At 35.2% G+C, this 20,228-nt stretch overlaps 1 protein-coding gene and 1 long non-coding RNA gene across 2 annotated transcripts; both read right to left on the bottom strand.

The window, feature by feature from the left end:
• Positions 1-243: 243 nt before the first annotated feature.
• LOC145591434 (vacuolar-processing enzyme-like) lies at positions 244-7,585 on the bottom strand. Its single transcript, XM_081647880.1, has 9 exons — positions 7,266-7,585; positions 5,966-6,130; positions 5,726-5,882; positions 5,070-5,155; positions 4,655-4,854; positions 3,230-3,278; positions 2,737-2,949; positions 855-1,061; positions 244-648 (listed from the first exon to the last, which is right to left on the bottom strand). Exons 1-9 carry the CDS (start codon positions 7,488-7,490, stop codon positions 466-468), a joined length of 1,485 nt encoding a protein of 494 aa, XP_081504006.1. The 5' UTR covers positions 7,491-7,585; the 3' UTR covers positions 244-465.
• Positions 7,586-11,437: 3,852 nt separating this feature from the next.
• On the bottom strand, positions 11,438-17,719 carry LOC145591432 (uncharacterized). The gene is made up of 2 exons (XR_014102312.1): positions 17,443-17,719; positions 11,438-11,796 (listed from the first exon to the last, which is right to left on the bottom strand). It is a non-coding gene; the product is annotated as an uncharacterized LOC145591432 (long non-coding RNA).
• Between the last annotated feature and the right edge of the window lie 2,509 nt (positions 17,720-20,228).

Here is a 20,228-nt window from a genome sequence, read left to right on the forward strand (position 1 = left end):
CTTCGAGTAGCAAGCGTAGATCACCAGAATACCAACTACCAACCTTAATCTATGATCCATCCCTTCTCTTCGTCTATGACATGGGAAAGGGAATTTACTCTCAATGTTCACCAGAATTTGTCCAACTTAGGCTAACAACTCACCTTAATTGCGCCAAAGGTAGGGTAAAGTGGATAACTTGCATGGAGGTAATTACTCTTTAGTGTTTCATATTGTATCAAGACTTGAAGGATATGTGATTAGATGAATTTCAACATTAACAACACTGCTTTTACATTCCAAATAAAATTCAGTACACAGGCAGGGTATATTTACAGAAAATGCTTATGCAAGGAATATGGGGATACAGAGGAACCTTTGAGATAAATTGACAGTTCCTAAGCTGTGAATTTTCACATACTCATTTCTTTTCTATCATTTTGTACATTGCACTGGCTTTGTTAGTATGCAGCAGGGATAATCCGATCAAGCACTGAATCCCCTGTGCAGAGAACTCCAAGGACCGGAAGGAACGGTAGGGCAAGCCTGTGCTGATGCTTCAGCCATCTGATCGGCTGTGATCCCAGCGTTGCAAATGTTTGCGACGGAGCGCATGTGCTTCATTCCATATTGAGATAGAGATCCGCAGTGTATCTCAAAGGTCTTGATCTGTATATTACGATGTTAAAAGAGTTTCCCCCAGTTAGATTTCAGATGTTGGGGGCTTTAATCAAATTTCTCAAACCAAAAAGATATGTTCTTATATGGCAATAATTGGAATATCAAAACAACTTCAAGTAGATGATAGGATTTTAAACAATGGAAGTAGAAGGCTTTCAATGATGAAAAATAGACAGGTATTTCAGGGGTCATACCAGTGTTCTTAGACATTTCCAGTCATCAACAAGGGGTTGCCCAGCAGGCCGGATAGTCTGAAGGACCTCTAGGCCCTTTGTCATTCCAAACAAAAGCTTGCCAACAAGTTTAATGCTATGATCTAGGTGAACTCTGTGTGACATTGCCTCCACAAACCGTGACTGGGCTTCCATCTTTTTTTCAGAGCCTTCAGGAGCTTTGCGGAACTGTGAAAGTCACAAAGACAAAAGCACATAACAAGTGAACACTGGTCAAACACGAAATTTTAAGGCTCTAACAATAAGTATCAAGCTACAAATACTAATTTAACAAGACCATAGACTAATACATGGTGAAACCAATTTTTGGGGGTATTCTGTTTGTACTGTTATCTAGAGCTGTCAAAAGCTGACCCGACCCGAAATACCGACCCTAACCCGACCCTAACCCTAACCCGTCTGAACCCGAAAAAAATGGTGACCCAAACCCGACCTAACCCGACCTGAAACCAACCCTAGACCCGAGTTGACCCGAGTATTTGAGACCCGAACCCGACCATGAACCGACCTAGAGAGGACCCGACCCGAATGTGACCCGTAAATTATTGACCTGAACCGAACCCGACTCGAACCCGAGAATGACCCAAACCCGATTTAACCCGTCAAAACCCGAATTCAACCCGACCTGTTACTAACCCGACCCGAGTTCAACCGACCCGTTCCTAACCCGACTCGATTTTAAACCCGACTCGAAATAAACCCGACTTGTTATTGACCCGACCCAAATTCAACCCGACTTGTTATTGACCCGACCCGAATTTAAACTCGACCTATTACTAACCCGAATTTTAGGATTTAGGAATTTTTAGGATAAAAAGAGTACTCCGTATTGACTATTGAGTTTCAGGCTTTTTTTCAATTTATTAACATGGATTCCAATTATAAAACAAAAGTGGTCTTTCTCATCTTACTTGACTTATCTCTTACATAATCCTCGTCAAAGAAAAACTGAACTGGATAGCAGCAAAAAAAAAAAAAAAAAAAAAAAATTAAACAAAAAAAAAAAAAAATACACGGGACCCAGACAATAGCAAGTCTTTCTCATCTTACTTGACTTATCTTTTTTTTTTATTATTATTTTTTTTAAGGGAATTCAAAATTTTGACTTGAACCACACCCGAGACCGACTTGGAAATGACCCGACGTGATTATAACCTGCAAATTATTGACTTGCCAATTTGAACTCGAGAATGACCAGATAAGTTTAAATGACCCAACTTGATTGTAACCCGCAAATTATTAACTAAACCCGACTTGAACCCAAGAATGACCCGACTTGGAAATGACTCGATTATAACCCGCAAGTTTTTGACTTGAACCGAACCCGACCCGAACCCGAGAATGACCCGACTTGATTATGACCCGCAAATTATTGACTTGAACCGACCCCGACTCAAACCCGATAATGACCCGACCTGATTATAACCCGAAAATAATTTACTTGAACCGAACCCGACTCGAACCCGAACATGACCCTAACTCATTTAAACCCGTAAAAACCCGAATTTAACCCGACTTGTTTTTCACCCGACCCGAATGTAACCCGACCTTTTATTGACCCGACCTAAACCAGACCCGAACCCGAAAAGATGTATGACCCGACGTGACCCGACTCAAGCATGACCCAACCCAAACCCGACCCACATAGGTCTTGACATTAACCCATATTGACCCGACCCGAGATGACCCGACCCACACAAACCCGACCCAAACCCGACCCATTTACCCGAATTGACAGCTCTACTGTTATCCCATAACACAAACCCACTACACGAGTTAAGCATGTATCCACCTAGTCATATGAAATAAGCAATCGGTATGTAAAAGATAAAAGTACAAGAACCTTTTCCCAAAAGTGGACAAGATCAGCATCCCGCTGGTTGACAGCTTTAGAGGACCTTGGGCGCAATGCATTATCATCAACAAATGTAAAATTCTCGTTAGCAGGATTTGTACCCATGTACATGTAGAGTTTGTCTTTGCTAAGCTCTTTATCACCAAACTGCAAGACATGAGAGCCATAATAAGAGCCTCCATTGGCTGTCCTTGTCTTAACCTGCAATGACCAGAAATAACATTATCCCTTCAAATTTTCTTGAAAGTCAATGTAATGTTATCACTCCTTAAAATTCTTAGAAATAAAATCTGTTAAAAGTATTTTCAAATTCGTGTATCAACACCCTCCCACCCCCTAATAAATTCATAATGATGAAAAAACCAAACTAAAAAAAATGCTTGCCCATTAGAGACACAACTGGGCACTTCAATCCTATGATAGTAGCAATGTACAATGTAAAAGGTAATCCAATCCAATTGTAAAACCCATGAGTTCTCACCAGTTCATATTGGCGCTTCAAGGTTTCAGTCCGCAAGTTGTGGCTCTCACTGTGTTCACAGAATAAAATATTAGAATTCTAAAGATGATATTACAACAGTCAACTGCTACCATCCAAAAGAAAGAGAAAGGAAGGTAAATTGAAAAGTTCACTCATAAAGTTTACGTGAGGCTTAACATAAAATTTCAGAAACAGAAATAAGGGGATATGGTAATGACTATTGAGCCAAGGGTCTAGATATTGAATGATGTGGAAAAAAGGGCAAGATATGATTATATGAATGATATACATACTTCAATAACATGCAGGAATGATAATATAATAAATCAACAGCAAACAATGCTGACATTTCATATACACAACTAAGCACAGGTCATACAGTCAAATCATGTTACATATTATATGAAGCATTATCAAAACAGACACTCCAAGACTCCAAGAGACCAAAGTAACAATGTGCCTTCTTCAGTCTTGAGAACGAATTTTCTACTGCCTTTGAAGCAAAATGTCCCTAGCTAGTATTAAACCTATACTAATGTACTTCACAGGACATAATTTTCTTCATCAACTTAAGTACAAATGTAAATCAATCTGTGATGATGTGTGCTATGTGTTTTAGCCTCCAGTCTTAATCATAAGTAGGTCTAGAGCGCAAGCATGGTCTTGCATGCAGGGAGCCGAACTGGTGAATGAAAACACAACAGGTCAACAGTAGTCACCTTCCAAAGATATCTCAGACTTTCTTTCACCTATCTAGAAACCGCTAATGCACACAGCTAAAAATGACCGTACCCTCGCCTCTACTTCCCTTATGAGTAATAAGCTATTGTTCTCTAAAGCATCAGGTTATGAGCCATTGAGATGACCCAAGAATTTCACTGAGCCCTAATATTAATCTTATGTGCCAACTTTCTAGGCATTAGGGTGCTTTATCATTTGGTGTGTGATAGTGAACCTACTTCATGCATCTTTCCTCCATTGGGGAAACTTCAATCTTGTCACAAATCACTTCATTTTCCTAGGATCAATTTACTCTTAACTTAGTCCATTGACATATCCTCATTTAGACCCAAGCAAAGTTTATTCAATGAATAATTTTCACTATTTATCTTCAACATTAGCTATTTCACATTGTTGTCCAAAATTGTTGTCTCAAGATCACTTGTATTATGTATACCATTTTACATTATTACATAACTTTAAATTGTTAAACATGCAAACTATGCATACAGGAGCAGTTTCGTGCTTGATCAGTATCAGTATAAAGTTAGGACCAGCTTAATCAGAACAACCCCACCGGCCCACCCCTATAATCCAAAATTGAAGGGCCCGGTAAGGGGAAGGAAACTGTCATTATGTGGTTATACACTAATTATTATGCATGATTTTGTATAACAGATACAATCATACAAGTATAATTAATACCTGTCTTCCATCCAAGCCGCACTATACAAATCACCTAGACATGTATCATACTCTGGAGGAGGGCTAGGATAATCACCAGGACAATAGGCCCCCCAACTACTCTCTACAGCATTGGACGCGGTAGTAGCATATATGTTTAGTCCTTCAGGAAGAAGACCCTCAAAAATGCTGCCAGACTCACAGGCTTCAACATAAAATACCTGAAATTTCACAAATTCCAAATTTATGAGAACCCAAATAAGATAGATGGAAGATACAAGGGTATATAGGGAATCTAGGAACCTGCAAATAACCTAAAACAAATACTAAAAAGAAAAAGAAAAGGCTGGTCATCATTCTTTCTTTTCCTTTTTTTTTTGTGTGCGTGCGTGCGTGTTTGGGGGGGGGGGGGTGGACAGGGGGAGGGTAATCTCACCAAGCTCTTATAGGTTCCAGAAGCATGCTTTTTCTTCAATGTATCTATCAGCTCATCAGCATAGAGGAACGGAGTTGTAGGCATACCTGAACAAGCACAATGTATTGAAATCCATTCACAATGTATTGAAATCCATTTTTTCACAAGAAACAATATGATAAAAATTGATTGAGCACATTGGTGAGGATCCAACAAAATGGAGTAGTAATGAAATTGAACATGACAATTGACAGTCCTAGGGGTATGTTCATCTTCAAATGGTTGCACTTGTAAACCCATAAATCTTCATAAAATTAAATAATCCTTGTGTGCTCACATTGATCTAGTACTAAACAAGGCACGGCATAAGAACAGCAGGAGTTCAATTCCACATGTATTTAAGAACCTGCCAATGTACTATCTACTATATGAAGAAGGATTTTATATAAATAAGTCAAATAGACAACATGAAAGAACCTAAAAGCCAAGAGAGAGTAGCCGCACAATAATTTCCATAATATGCTGTTATTCCCAGTAAATACTCAACACTAAAAAAGCTATAGTAGTACAATATAAGATATTGTAAGAGATTTATAATATAAACATGGAAAACAAACAGATTTCACAAACAACAAAAGTATGACTTGCAAGAGAACAATGAGGATCAAAATACTAACCGAGCACACCAGCACCACCATGGTCCGAATAATAGATGAATATATGATCATTAGGGCCACTATCCACCACCTTTCCACTGCCACCAGTAATAGCTGCTTTGTTACCAAGTAACACTGCCAAAAAATTGTTGACGGTCACATGTACCCCAGTATAATCCTGCCACACCACATCAAGCAGATGAGATTAAATTCTTCATAACATTCATCAACTGACTATGGAAAGGGTGAACTAGAGAAAACCTTTGGGACTCCAGCATAGACATCACTTCCATGGGGATTATTGATGATGACCCCGGGTCTCGGATTCTCCTCATGATAAGCGATGTCATCATACATGAAAACAATAATATTTTCATCTTTTAAACCACCTTTCTTCAAAATTTGGTAAGCATGACAAACGTCAGCCTGGACAACAGATTTAGCAACAATAAGCTGATTGTTAGGATAGGATCTACTAGCTGACTCTAGAAAATTGTAAAATCAGTCACAAGCACAGTAGTACATTACAATCATACAAGCAAGTTTAGGAATAAACTCACACTCTTTAATAAGCATAGAGTTAGACATTGAAAAAAACAAAATTACACTTCAAGATAGATGAGAAGTCAGTTGGTAGCTACTCCCATGCTACTACAACAAATTCAAATCATGAGAACGTTCGAAGAAGATCATTGCAGGAACTACAAATCTATTTCCTTAGACTTGTGATGTCCAAGGTCCAGCCTTTCCCACTTGGCCATGAGCCCACGGCACTTACCCTCTAAGACAAATGCACAACCCCCTTATGTTTATCAATTATGATATCCATCCACTACACAATTTCTAAGTAGGTGAACTTGCAATGAAATTAAGCAAGGTCCATTTCTTCCAAACACCAAAATAGCACAAATATATTATGTGATTGATGCCTCTTCCAGACACCTTGCAATGAAATTAAGCAAGGTACACAAATAGAATTACCCATTTGAGGTTCAAAAGATACATGACATACAACACATAACAAACTAATGTAACACTTCTTCAAATGCAACATGCCAATTTAGTCCTAAAACCAGAGGTACCTCTAAATTCTGACAAAGCACGATGTTTCCCAAACCAAAAAAAACATTGACAAAACACAAACCCTCCTCCAGTCCTCCAACAATCAATTTCGAAGTGAATGCCAGCTAGCTAAGTTGGTAAATTCTTCGATTATTACCCGACTAATCGATATTAAAATCCCGTCTACATCATTACCCCATCTGCCCCTCAATTCTATATACGAGTACATACCAAGAAAAGTTACCGTCACTATGACAATCAAAGCAACACAACTACTAAAAAATTAACAAAGTTCAAGTCTTGCCATAATCAATCATAATTACTTAAAAAAACAATTATCCACAGCTAATTCACAATACCCAGTTGATGGTTTCCAACAAAAATCAATACCCAGAAAAATCTAACCCATAATTACAATAAACACCAAGTCAAAACTTCACTTCACCAAACAAATTCAAAATTAAATTGAATTAAATAAAATTAAACATGAAATAATAACCTGGTGCCTGTAATTCCAGTACCCATTAGACCCAGCAATCAGAACCGCCCATCTAGTCCCAACAGAATCATCATCAACGGCGTCAATTTGAGGAAAAGCATGATCAAGTAATGAAGAACGATCAGACGGCAATCGAATAAACTCGTCGGAAATCTGACGGCTCTCAACGACTGTAATCAAAAGCAAGAGTACGATTAACGGTACGCCGGCGATGTAGCGGATCATTATCTCCGGCGACAAAGTGTTTGGTAAAAATTAAAGTGAAAAGAAAAAGAGGAGAGAAAAAATATCAAAATAATGGCGGATTTTTAATATGATTATGATATTTGATTTCGGTGTATAATATAGTGGATTTTATTGTTGGAAAAATATGGATATTTTAGTTGGGTATATTACGTGGTAAATTGTGGAGCGTTGATTGTTGTGACTAAGGTGGGCGATGATGAAATTGACGGTTCTGATTTGTTTATTGTTGTTGGGTCCACCTAGAGCTGTCAAAAGCTGACCCGACCCGAAATACCGACCCTAACCCGACCCTAACCCTAACCCGTCTGAACCCGAAAAAAATGGTGACCCAAACCCGACCTAACCCGACCTGAAACCAACCCTAGACCCGAGTTGACCCGAGTATTTGAGACCCGAACCCGACCATGAACCGACCTAGAGAGGACCCGACCCGAATGTGACCCGTAAATTATTGACCTGAACCGAACCCGACTCGAACCCGAGAATGACCCAAACCCGATTTAACCCGTCAAAACCCGAATTCAACCCGACCTGTTACTAACCCGACCCGAGTTCAACCGACCCGTTCCTAACCCGACTCGATTTTAAACCCGACTCGAAATAAACCCGACTTGTTATTGACCCGACCCAAATTCAACCCGACTTGTTATTGACCCGACCCGAATTTAAACTCGACCTATTACTAACCCGAATTTTAGGATTTAGGAATTTTTAGGATAAAAAGAGTACTCCGTATTGACTATTGAGTTTCAGGCTTTTTTTCAATTTATTAACATGGATTCCAATTATAAAACAAAAGTGGTCTTTCTCATCTTACTTGACTTATCTCTTACATAATCCTCGTCAAAGAAAAACTGAACTGGATAGCAGCAAAAAAAAAAAAAAAAAAAAAAAATTAAACAAAAAAAAAAAAAAAATACACGGGACCCAGACAATAGCAAGTCTTTCTCATCTTACTTGACTTATCTTTTTTTTTTATTATTATTTTTTTTAAGGGAATTCAAAATTTTGACTTGAACCACACCCGAGACCGACTTGGAAATGACCCGACGTGATTATAACCTGCAAATTATTGACTTGCCAATTTGAACTCGAGAATGACCAGATAAGTTTAAATGACCCAACTTGATTGTAACCCGCAAATTATTAACTAAACCCGACTTGAACCCAAGAATGACCCGACTTGGAAATGACTCGATTATAACCCGCAAGTTTTTGACTTGAACCGAACCCGACCCGAACCCGAGAATGACCCGACTTGATTATGACCCGCAAATTATTGACTTGAACCGACCCCGACTCAAACCCGATAATGACCCGACCTGATTATAACCCGAAAATAATTTACTTGAACCGAACCCGACTCGAACCCGAACATGACCCTAACTCATTTAAACCCGTAAAAACCCGAATTTAACCCAACTTGTTTTTCACCCGACCCGAATGTAACCCGACCTTTTATTGACCCGACCTAAACCAGACCCGAACCCGAAAAGATGTATGACCCGATGTGACCCGACTCAAGCATGACCCAACCCAAACCCGACCCACATAGGTCTTGACATTAACCCATATTGACCCGACCCGAGATGACCCGACCCACACAAACCCGACCCAAACCCGACCCATTTACCCGAATTGACAGCTCTAGGTCCACCTCTGCTCTAGAGAATTTTTTATATGTAACGGCTAAGCTACTGCTTCTGATTGGTTGGATTTTTTTTTGGCTTTTTCAATATAAATTATTTTGTGGTATCGTTACTATTTTTGGCCCTTCATGTCTACGAGTATTAATCAAACAAATAAGGAAATTGCTCTTCACCAAAAAAAAAAAAAAAAAAAAAAAAAAAAAAACAAATAAGGAAATCACAAAGGACATTATTGATTGATTGATACTATGATTTTAAAATAATACTGCTCCACAAATATTGTAATAAGGATAGAATTACGCATTTTAAAATACATTATTATATATACTAAATATTTATAATTATACACAAACTTTTAAAAAAATCGGGTGTACAATAATTGTACATCCATTATAAGATAGCTTAAAGTGATCAAAAGTTACCCCTGAAATGAATAATTGTTACTCCTGAAATGAATAAAAGTTACCCTAATATGCATAAAAGTAACCCAATATAAATAAAAATTATCTACGCTTTATTAGTAAAAAATCACATTTTAAATGACTAAAAATCAATTATTAGTGATTGAATGTAATTAAATTACTTTATAAAACTTTTTTTGTTGTCTATTTATATAAAAATTGTATTATGTTTAAAGTTACCGAAAAAAAGGCAAAAAATTACCCTAAAAGTTACCATTATACTGCTCGATGTACACTAATATTAGTGTAAACCGGGTGTTTACAAAAGTTTTTTCATAATTATATAAGAGTGAAAATTCTAAAAAGTCGATATTGTGAAAGGATTTTACGAGACGAATTCACATGACTATATTTTACTTTACGTATAAATCATAATATGTGGTCAAATAAGCATGATGAATTGTGTAAAATTCCAATTATTGCAATATTACTAGAATGGAGGAAATATAATTTGTAAATTTAATAAGCTTAAAAAAATTAACAATTAGTTTAATCAAAGTTTATTTTAATAAATAAAGATAAGCATAATAGAAAAATCCCTTTCAACTAGTTTAAATTCAATCGAATAACTTAAAGTTGAAAAGAACACACCATTAATCCATTATTAATGAGGAAATACTAATTAATAAGTTTGATATGCCAAATTGGTATATCATGAGGTATATTGGTCATTTTAACAATGAAATTGGAGGCAAAATCCTAATTTCAATCATTGTCTTCCTCGAGTCCTCCTTTACTATTACAACACTATTACTCACCAACATGGCTTCAAAATTCAAAATTCATCCTCTTTCCCACAAGCGGAGCCAGTTGAGAATTTGAGATGGATTGGCGTCTTGAAATGAATTTGTTTCCTTGAGGGGTTGATATGACCTAGAGGTGATAAAAAATTCAGGTCAACAGCCTTAACATCATATATCATGCTTAAATTCGCAAAAATCTAGTGGATTTGTCAGGCCAAAACGGACTATTTTCAAACCTTTAACTAAAAATGTGTTTTTAGACTTGCCCAAACCCGTCTTATTTTCGAGTTGAGTTGTACTTGATCACTTCTAACTTCTATCCTACTTTACACTCTTTGCTAGCCAATAAGTTGTCTTTTTATATTGTGACGTGGGGCGGGTGGGGCCATTATTGTTGTTAGAAAAGGAAGAAGAAGAGGACAATAGAGATGAAGATGAAGGCCTTTGTGCTTAATCGGCGAGAAGACGTAGAGATTATGATGTTTAGATGGGTTTCGGGTGGTGGCTGTTATGGTGGAAGTCTAGAAGAAGGGTTTGATTTATTTTTTTAAAAAGAAAAATAAAATAAGTTTTAAAAAATTAATGGGTATTGCTATATGCAGCTCATATACCGAGTTTTTTTTTTTTTAGTATTAAATTGGAAATTATCGACAATTCACGAGTAAATCGGTGAAATAAATATTATTTATTGTCTATTATTTTCACTTATACCTTCTTATATGCAGCCTCTGGGACTGCAAATATCTTTTATTCAAAATTAATTAATAATTTAATATGCCAACTGTAAACAAAGCTTATTACATACAAAGTAGCATATTTTAGACTTATTATATTAAGTGGGGCTTGCTCATTAATAATGGTTCTAGATAATACAATTGTAAAATAGATTATTACGGTTTACACAATAAATTTGTCTCGACAAGAGAAAAAAAAAAGGTGATAGACTGTTAGAGGAATATAGAAAATATGGGTCACTTTATGGCAAGCTTTTTGGTCATGTAAGAATTGATCTCCCTCAAATTAAATTGAAGCACCTGTGGAATCTCATCAACCCTCAAAGAAAGCAAAGCAAATATTAGAAAGCATCCAAGGCTTTGACTAAATATATTTCTCTTATCTTGCCTTAGTTGAATATATATGCATCATTAGATTTTGTTACATGGGCTATTCAATATGCATCTTACTTGCAGCCTTACAGGGGAGCCATTTTTACAAGGACTGCAGGATCTTACAGAAACATCAACTGCGTAATATAGAAATGATCCCAAATTTCACAAAGTGAATACAAAATACTACACAACATCATTTAAGGGGCTAAGTCCTCTATGCAGAGAGCTCCAAGAGCCGGAAGGAAAGCTCAGACAAGCTCAGATGTTTATTTGCAACGAAAATAGTGAGATAGAGATCAGCTATGCTTCTTAGATGCACTTACCTGCATAAAAATAGTGTAAAACATTTTAGGATTTTCATTGGAATTTATTCAATACCAAACACAATTCTTATCACAAGGGGTTGTAAGATCAGCATAAAAATAGTGTAAAACATTTTAGGATTTTCATTGGAATTTATTTGCAATGAAAAACTTTTTGCTATTCCAAATAAGAGCTTACCAACCATTTTGATGCTGTCATCTAGATGTACTATGTGTGACATTACTTCCATAAACTGCTTTTGTTCTTGTATCTATCTTGTAGATCCTTTAGGACCTTACAAAACTATAAAAAGTTGAAGTTATTGTAAGACATCGTAGTTTGTAAGTTGAGAGTATTGCTGTATCAAGAAGCTAATAATAGTACTATGATTTAAGTAAAGAGTTGGGATGTAAGATCTTGCAAATGGATGAGATCGGCGTTGCACTAATTTACAGATTCAGAAGATGAAGGATGTTATGAGTTATCATCCACATATATACATATAGTTTTCATTGGCAGAATTTGTACCCTATACAAGTAAAGCATGTCCTGCTTAAGCTCTGCATCAACATACTGCTTAACATGTGAGCCGTAAAAAGGGTTTGATGCTGTGACTGCTGTTCTCTTCTAAACCAGAATGACACAATCATTTTTAAATCGTACCTTTTAAACGAAAATTCTTCGAGAAAAATCTCAATTCTTTGTAGAGGAATAGAACGCATGCAAAAATCAAAATAGTGTAGATTATTAGATCAATCTGTAGCATGGATGCGTGCTTAAAATATCTCTAAGTTCTTACCAGTTCATACTACTGCTTCGAAGATTCTGTCAGCCATTAATGTACGTCTTTCATCACTTTCCGAATATCATGATTTCCTCCACTTAGCCATATGACAGTACAAGTGTTAAATTGAGCATATCAAAGAGAAAGAGAGTGAAATTTGAGTTCAACTTACTTCCATTATCTTTTAGAACCTAACAAATTTTAAAAACTAATTTTAACAAAGCAAATTGAGGCTCCAATATTCAAAGCAAATTGAGTTATTGCCTAAGAGCTTCATAAGTGAGTTTATAAGAAACGACATATGTACACTAACAATAATAACAGTTATGATATAAAAAATGTTGCAGGAAAGTGAGTCATTACTAACCGCGAGCACTCCAGGACCACAATGGTACGGTCTATGTTAAACATGAAGATGTGATCATTAGGTTCGTTCTTCATCACCACCTTTCCACTGCCATCAATAATGGTTGTTTGGTACTGGGTAGAAAAATTCTGGTGTAGTCGTCGGCTACAATCAACTATTCTAATTTAACAAATTCATTCTTGATCGTTGATATATGAATACCCAAATAAATTTTTATTAAAAATCACTGAAGCTAAGCTTTGTTTGGTTGATTTAAAATAGAGATGATTAAATACTCCTCAATGTGTTGCATCCTCAAGGTTTAAGGCGTGTTTTGATTTACTGAATTGAGTTGAGCTGAATTGAATTGAACTAAATAGTATAGAGCTGAAATGAATTATTTATGAGAGAAAGAAATTGGGAGCTGAACTGAAGTGATTGGAGTTGAACTGAAATGAAATGAAATTAAGTTGAAGAGAACAGACCCTTAGAGAGATCAAGTGGGCAAAGCTCATCATCTCATCGCCACCATGGCAAATTATAGCTTATCGTCCTTTAATAATATTGTTTGGTTTTACTTGTTTTGTTGTTTAAGCTCATGTTAGAAGGAAAAAAATACCGTATCAAACACATCAAAATGATCATTACTATAAAACAAAACATTTTAATCACTAAATTTGAATTAATGGGTAATATAAAAATTACAGAGTACAAAGTATGATTTTTCAAACTCCTTTTTTTTTTCTTTTTTTTTTTTTTTTTTTGAGTAATTAATAGATTGATGGCTAAGATTTATGTTATCACATCAATGATATGGACTTTAATTATAAGTTGACATATAGTCGATTGTAGCCGACGATTACACTAGAAGTTTCGAACCGAGTATAGCTGCTAAAATATTGTTCACAGTCACATCTTCCCCAGTATAATCCTACCACAACAAGCATATTTTATTAGATAAAATGCACATTATTGATAGATCCAACCAACAGGAAATTAAAATACTACCTCCGTTAACAGTCACCACCACCACCGAAATTCAGAACCCACCGAAAACCACCCCCACCACCGAAAACCACCCCCACCGAAAACCATCACCATCGAACCCACCACCATGAAACCCAGAAGCCACCCCCACGAAACCCAGAACCCACAAATTAAACCACCACCACCACGAAACCCAGGACACTAATTAATCCACCACCACCACGAAACCCAGAACCCACCAATTAATCCACCACCACCACGAAAACTAGAACCCACCAATTAAACCACCACCACAAAACCCAAAACCCATCGAAACCAAGAACCCACTAATTGAACCACCACCACCACGAAACCCAACACCACGCCGCCCACTACCCACGAAACCCAACACCACGCCAACTACCACCCTAGGAAATCAACCACAACAAAACCTATACCCAGACCCACGACATCTAGATCCACCTACGAAACCCACAAAACTTAGACTATCATCCACGAAACTCGTGCCGCCTAGAACCACCACACCCACGAAACCCATAGGCGACCACCTCCAGATCTGGACAGCAAATAGGAAAGATGATGAAGGAGGAGTAAGATTTTGAAAATGAAGGAGGAGTGAGATCTTGAAGATGAAGGAGGAGTGAGGAGGATTGAGATTTAGATGATGAAGGAGGAGAGAGAAATTTGATGATGAAGATGAATGTTGAGATTCTGATGGTTTTTGTTTTGAGATTATTTTTTTTTTTTGTAAGATTAGATGAGTTAAGTTGGTTATAATAGAGTATGATTAGTGAAATGATTAAGGGAGTAAGTTGGTTAAGTAAGGGTAGTTTGGCCATTTCTTACAAAAAAACTTAATAAAAGAGGAAAAAAATTCATTTGTTGCACATAATAGGTAGCACCCACTTATGGCAAATGTTGCAAATAACTGTTAATGGAGGTAGTATAAGGAGACCAAAATGGCACACACAATTACACATAAGGAGCAACTTTACGCGGATAATAATTTTCCCATATTTATTTGACTCCAAACGTAACTAGCTTAGCGAGAGAATAAGCAACGCAATTACCATCATGTTTTACATGAGACCAAATAACGGAATAAAACTTAGGCCCCGTTCACTTCACCTTATTTTTGCTGAATTGAAATTATTTTTACTGAACTGAAATTATTATTATTGAACTGAACTGAAATCATTTTTACTGATTCTCTTTTATATTTCTTCTTTAAAATTACTGATTTTTACTGAACTGAAATTAATTTTACTGAACTGAACTTAATTTTACTGAATATTTTTTTTTTAAGGTGAACAGGACCTTAGTACACAAAGAGAGGATATAACATAGCATTGTGTCAATATCAGATAATTAACCTAATTAAGTTAATTGAAAATGGCAAAAACAAACACACTAAGGCCCCGTTCACTTCGCCTTATTTTTGTTGAACTAAATTTTTTTTTACTGAACTGGAAGTATATTTGCTGAACTTAAATTATTTTTACTGAACTGAAATTAATTTTACTGAACTAAAATTATTTTTGCTAAACTGAAACCATGTTTACTGATTTTCAATTATTTTTCTTCTTTAAGGTTACTGATTTTTACTAAACTGAAATTATTTTTACTGAACTGAACTTATTTTTGCTAGGGGTGTCTGTTTGGTTTTCGGTTTGGATTTAAGCTAAATCCAATCCAATCCGAAATATAATTTGGTTTTCAATTTTTCAATCCGATCCAATCCGAATTACTCTCTCAATTCAATCCAATCCGATCCGAATTTCAATTGTTTGAATCCGATCCGAAAATCCGAATTAAAATACATTTAGCGTCTAATACTATAATTTTAAAAAAATCAATTATAAAAATAACATTTGTCCAAGCGGTAATAATAATACAAGTCTTGAAAATTAGTCATGATTGTTCAATATCAAGCAATATTAATTAATAGAGTACTAAGCTAGAACAAATAAAAGGCAGCACCATTAAAACAATTTACACCATGCACCAAAAATGAGCAGCAAACTACAAGGCATCACCGAATATTAGCATTCAACAGCACCAACTTAATTAAAACATTAAGGCATCAGATTCATAAGTGTTTAATTTTACAATTCGGTCTTCGGTTTGGTTTGGATCCAATTGGGTAAATCCGATCCAATCCGAAAATTCGAATTTTTAAAAAATCTCAATCCGATTTATAATTCGGATCCAATCCAAATTGATAATTCAGTTTGGCTTAGATTGGATTTCGATTTTAATCCGAATTATGAACACCCTTAATTTTTGCTGAACTGAAATTAATTTTATTGAACTGAAATTATTTTTAATAAATATTATTTTTTTTTGGGGGGGGGAGAAACACACATAACCTAATTAAGTTAATTGAAAATTTATTTATGTTACACTTTAAAGTAAATGCTGATCTTTTCATGGTTGGAAATTTTCACTTGACGAAGCCTCGTAAAAATTCCCTCATGCTTATGTTTACAACCTCACCAACTTTTCCATTATTCCTTTCTCACATTTACATTTGATCATTTTAAGCCTTAATTATTAAAACAACAAATTTACAATGTATTTTTTATTTTTTTTATTTTTATTGTTTTTTTTGAGAGAGAGATCGAATATATCATGTTTAATTTTTTTTTCACGGGCATGTTTAATTTTACTGTTAGTTACAAAAAAAAAAAAAAAAAAAAAAAAAAAGGCCTTAGATTATTATATATCATAGAACACTTCTAGATTTTTATGTATAAAATTAATGTAATATTATTTATGATTTTTCATATCAACGTCATATAAACAACCAATTATTTTTAACCATTTAAATATACTTCGTATTTATTTATTGTAACTAACGCAAATTCAAGTCCAATCTACAACTATAATGTGTCACGATTATTAGGGTCAATTATTTCATACTTCCTCCGTTTTTTTAGTTGACACCGTTTGACTTTTACACTATTCACACATTACACTTTAACTTGTTTTTGTGATTTATAGATACGATAAAATATAATCTTATGGGTTTATATAAAAAAAATATAATCTTGTGGTCTTGTTTGAATTGGTTCTATAGGTATATTTTATTATATCCACTTTTTATAATTTTATAATTGAAGTTATTAAGCGTTAAAAACATGCGTTGGCAAGCGTGATAATAGAAAGGTGTCGATTAAAAAAAACAGAGGAAGTATAAGTTTAGATAAGTACGGAATATTATATTATTATATTCTTCCTCCGTTTTTTTTAGTTGCTACACTTTCCTATTTTGATTTTGAAAATTGTTAATTAGTAACAATACTTTTCAATTTTGACATTTCTTTCTCTATATCTCTCTCCTATTCACATGGATGCCTCTTATTTTTCTTTCTATCTCTCTCCTGTTAAATAATTGTCTAGGAACTGTGAAAAGAAAAGTATAGTATCCCGTCAAAAAAAAAAAAAAAAAAGGATAGCAGCTAAAAGAACGAAGGAAGTACTTCGTATCTTTGTATAAATAATGGCTAATAAATTTAGATAAGATAAAATAAGTTAGAAAAAATTTACCCGATGCCTATAATTCCCGGCAGTACGGCAGTATCCAATTAGACCAGGCAATGAGAACAGCCCATCTAGTCCCAATATAATCATCATCAACATCATTTCTACGACCAAAAACATAATCAACTATCGAAGAATGATCGGACGGCAGCCGAATAAGATAATCCTAAATCGGACGGCTGTGAACGACCGAGCTCGAAAGCAGGAGTACCCCTAATAGTACACCACCGGTGTAGCGGATCATTACCTTTTTTGGCAACTCTTATAGAGAGTCAGAAAGGGAGATGATAACGCAAATGCTGTTTTTAGTTGGGTATTTGTAGTGAATGAGCTAGTGATTGTTTTCAGGGGTATTAAAGTAATTTTATAATTAAAGAATCAACCGCAATGAAAATTTGTAGGTTGTAATGGGCTTTATTTGATAGGGGTTATAAAAAATCTGGTTGGGTAGGACCGTGCCTATGCATAAATTTTTGTGTTAAAGCATGCAAATTAGGTTTATGGGGTTAAATTGGACTTTTTTCGTGTTGCATTTGGATTTTAAATTAAAAATGCTTTTGTAGCTGAGTTTGATTAGACTAGTGGGTTGGGCCATTGATAATCACTTCTCTATGACTTTAGTTAGCGGGGTAGATACTTTGGGAATTGGAGTTTGGGGAGGGAGGGGAGAGTAAAGGAATCCCTACACCAAATTTCCTCTAGTGGGGTTTGATCTCACAATTTATGTTTGATTTTATTTATTTATTTATTTATTTATTTTATAAGAAAAAGAATTTCATTAGTGAAAGATAGCGAGATGGCTTACAAACAAATCCTAGAAAATCTAAAATTCAAATACAAGTACAAATCACCTTTAAACTAGTTACATTGCAAATTCGATCGACGATCGCCTTAATAAAAACATTGCAAATTCAATCAACGATCGCCTTAATAAAAAATTTCATCCGAATCAATACAATATGTGAATTAGTTCTAATTCGGCTTGAGATCCATGGATGAATAGTTATTTGGGTGAAAAAACTCATATAGCCTTCTAAATACTTATGAAGATTGTGAAACCCTAAATTTTCAATCTTTGGCAGACGAACAAACAAAGTAAACCTAATAGGATAAACACCATCATAGAGATAAGATCCATTATTGAAAGCAATTAAATTTTTTTTTGGGGCTTACCACCGATAAAAAATACCGATGGAAACTCCTACAAAAATTTACAATTGAGACCAGAAGAAAAGAGATGAAAAAAAAGAGAGAAAAGGAGAAGATTGAAGGAAAACCTTCAAAAAAAAAATCTTGCAATAAAGGCTAGAAAAACCATCTCAAGGAAGAAATCCTAGAAGGAACCAAAAAACCTTCCGAAGGAGAAAACTTAGAGGGAACACTATTTATGTTTAGAATTTGTTATATACACCCGAGTGTATTGTACACCAGGGGTCATTTGCTCATTTAATCGACAAATGAGCAAATAATACTTTTACACATTTGTTGATTGAATGAGCAAATGACCTCGAGTGTATGGTACATATTAGTTGAGACGAACACTACAAAAGAGATGATGAATTGTAGTTGAGTTCCTATTAGCTATTTTCGCGGAATATTAAAACAGAATGTAAATGAACTTGCACAGCACACAATATTTTACGAGGAAACTTTCCAGGGTCCAACTGGAAGTAAAACCTCGACCCTATAAGGGACTTTAAACACCAAACCAAATCACTATAATAGCGCAAACACACAAGTTACAACCTATTATAATTAGACCTTTTTCATAAGTTCCAGATTGAACTTGCTACACAGTAGAACCCTATTCTACCCAATATAAGTTCCCAACTTAGATTCACCTCATACTCCCTGAGTACTTAACTCTTAGCCTCACAATCGAAGCCTACAATACTGTTATGCAAATATAATTCACTCACCCAAATCCACCCAATACAAACACTTGACTTCTAGTATATGAAAGGAAAGCTACACATGAAATCCGAAACTAATATGACAAAGTATGAACTTGGCAAACTTACACAATTAAGCACTCTTCGAATTCTTCACGCTTAAACTCACAAGTTATGTGAAATGTGAATTCTACTATTTATACAAGATTAACTCGTATAGAAAGTAGGGTTTTCAAAAGATAGATTTAGTTAAATTACCGAATTTCACAAAACACATTTTTAAGTAAATCTTTTCTAAAGAAAATCTTTTTAGAAAACTTATCAAAGATAAATTATGAAAAGAATAATATCTTTTAGAAGAACCGGATCTTATAAAATAAAATCTTTTCATAAATTAAAACTTATCTTTTTGAACTTTTCTAATTTAAGTTTGCCAACCTTTGTCACTTTTCTAATAAATTTCATGCATAGACTAACCTGACATATTTACAACAATCTTAAAGAATATAAACTTAACATAACCTAGATTATTTCGTCAAACGCTATAAAGTAGGAATACTTGGGCTTCACGCAGTCCAGGACTAAGTTCCTACTGTCTTCTGTTTCTCCAGCTCTCAGCTGGAACCTCACAGGCCAAGTTTTTGTGGAACTTGTTGTCTTCATATTCCTGTTAGGGAACTCGATTTCTATTACTTTAACTTTATTTGGAGTCTCCTTGAGTCTTTATAGTTAGGCTACTCTTTTACTTCCGAAGTCAATTTCACCTGTTCTAATTTCGACACTAAGAAAAAGCTCATTAGTTGAAGTTTGCTTTTTAGTGTTCATCATCATCAAAACTCTAAGGTTCAACAATACACACGGGTGAACATAATAGGCTCTTATTTTTGTTTGATTTCTAAC

The sequence above is a fragment of the Chenopodium album genome, chromosome 18 (assembly GCF_948465745.1).
Source record: "Chenopodium album chromosome 18, dcCheAlbu1.1, whole genome shotgun sequence".
Lineage (NCBI taxonomy): Eukaryota > Viridiplantae > Streptophyta > Magnoliopsida > Caryophyllales > Amaranthaceae > Chenopodium > Chenopodium album.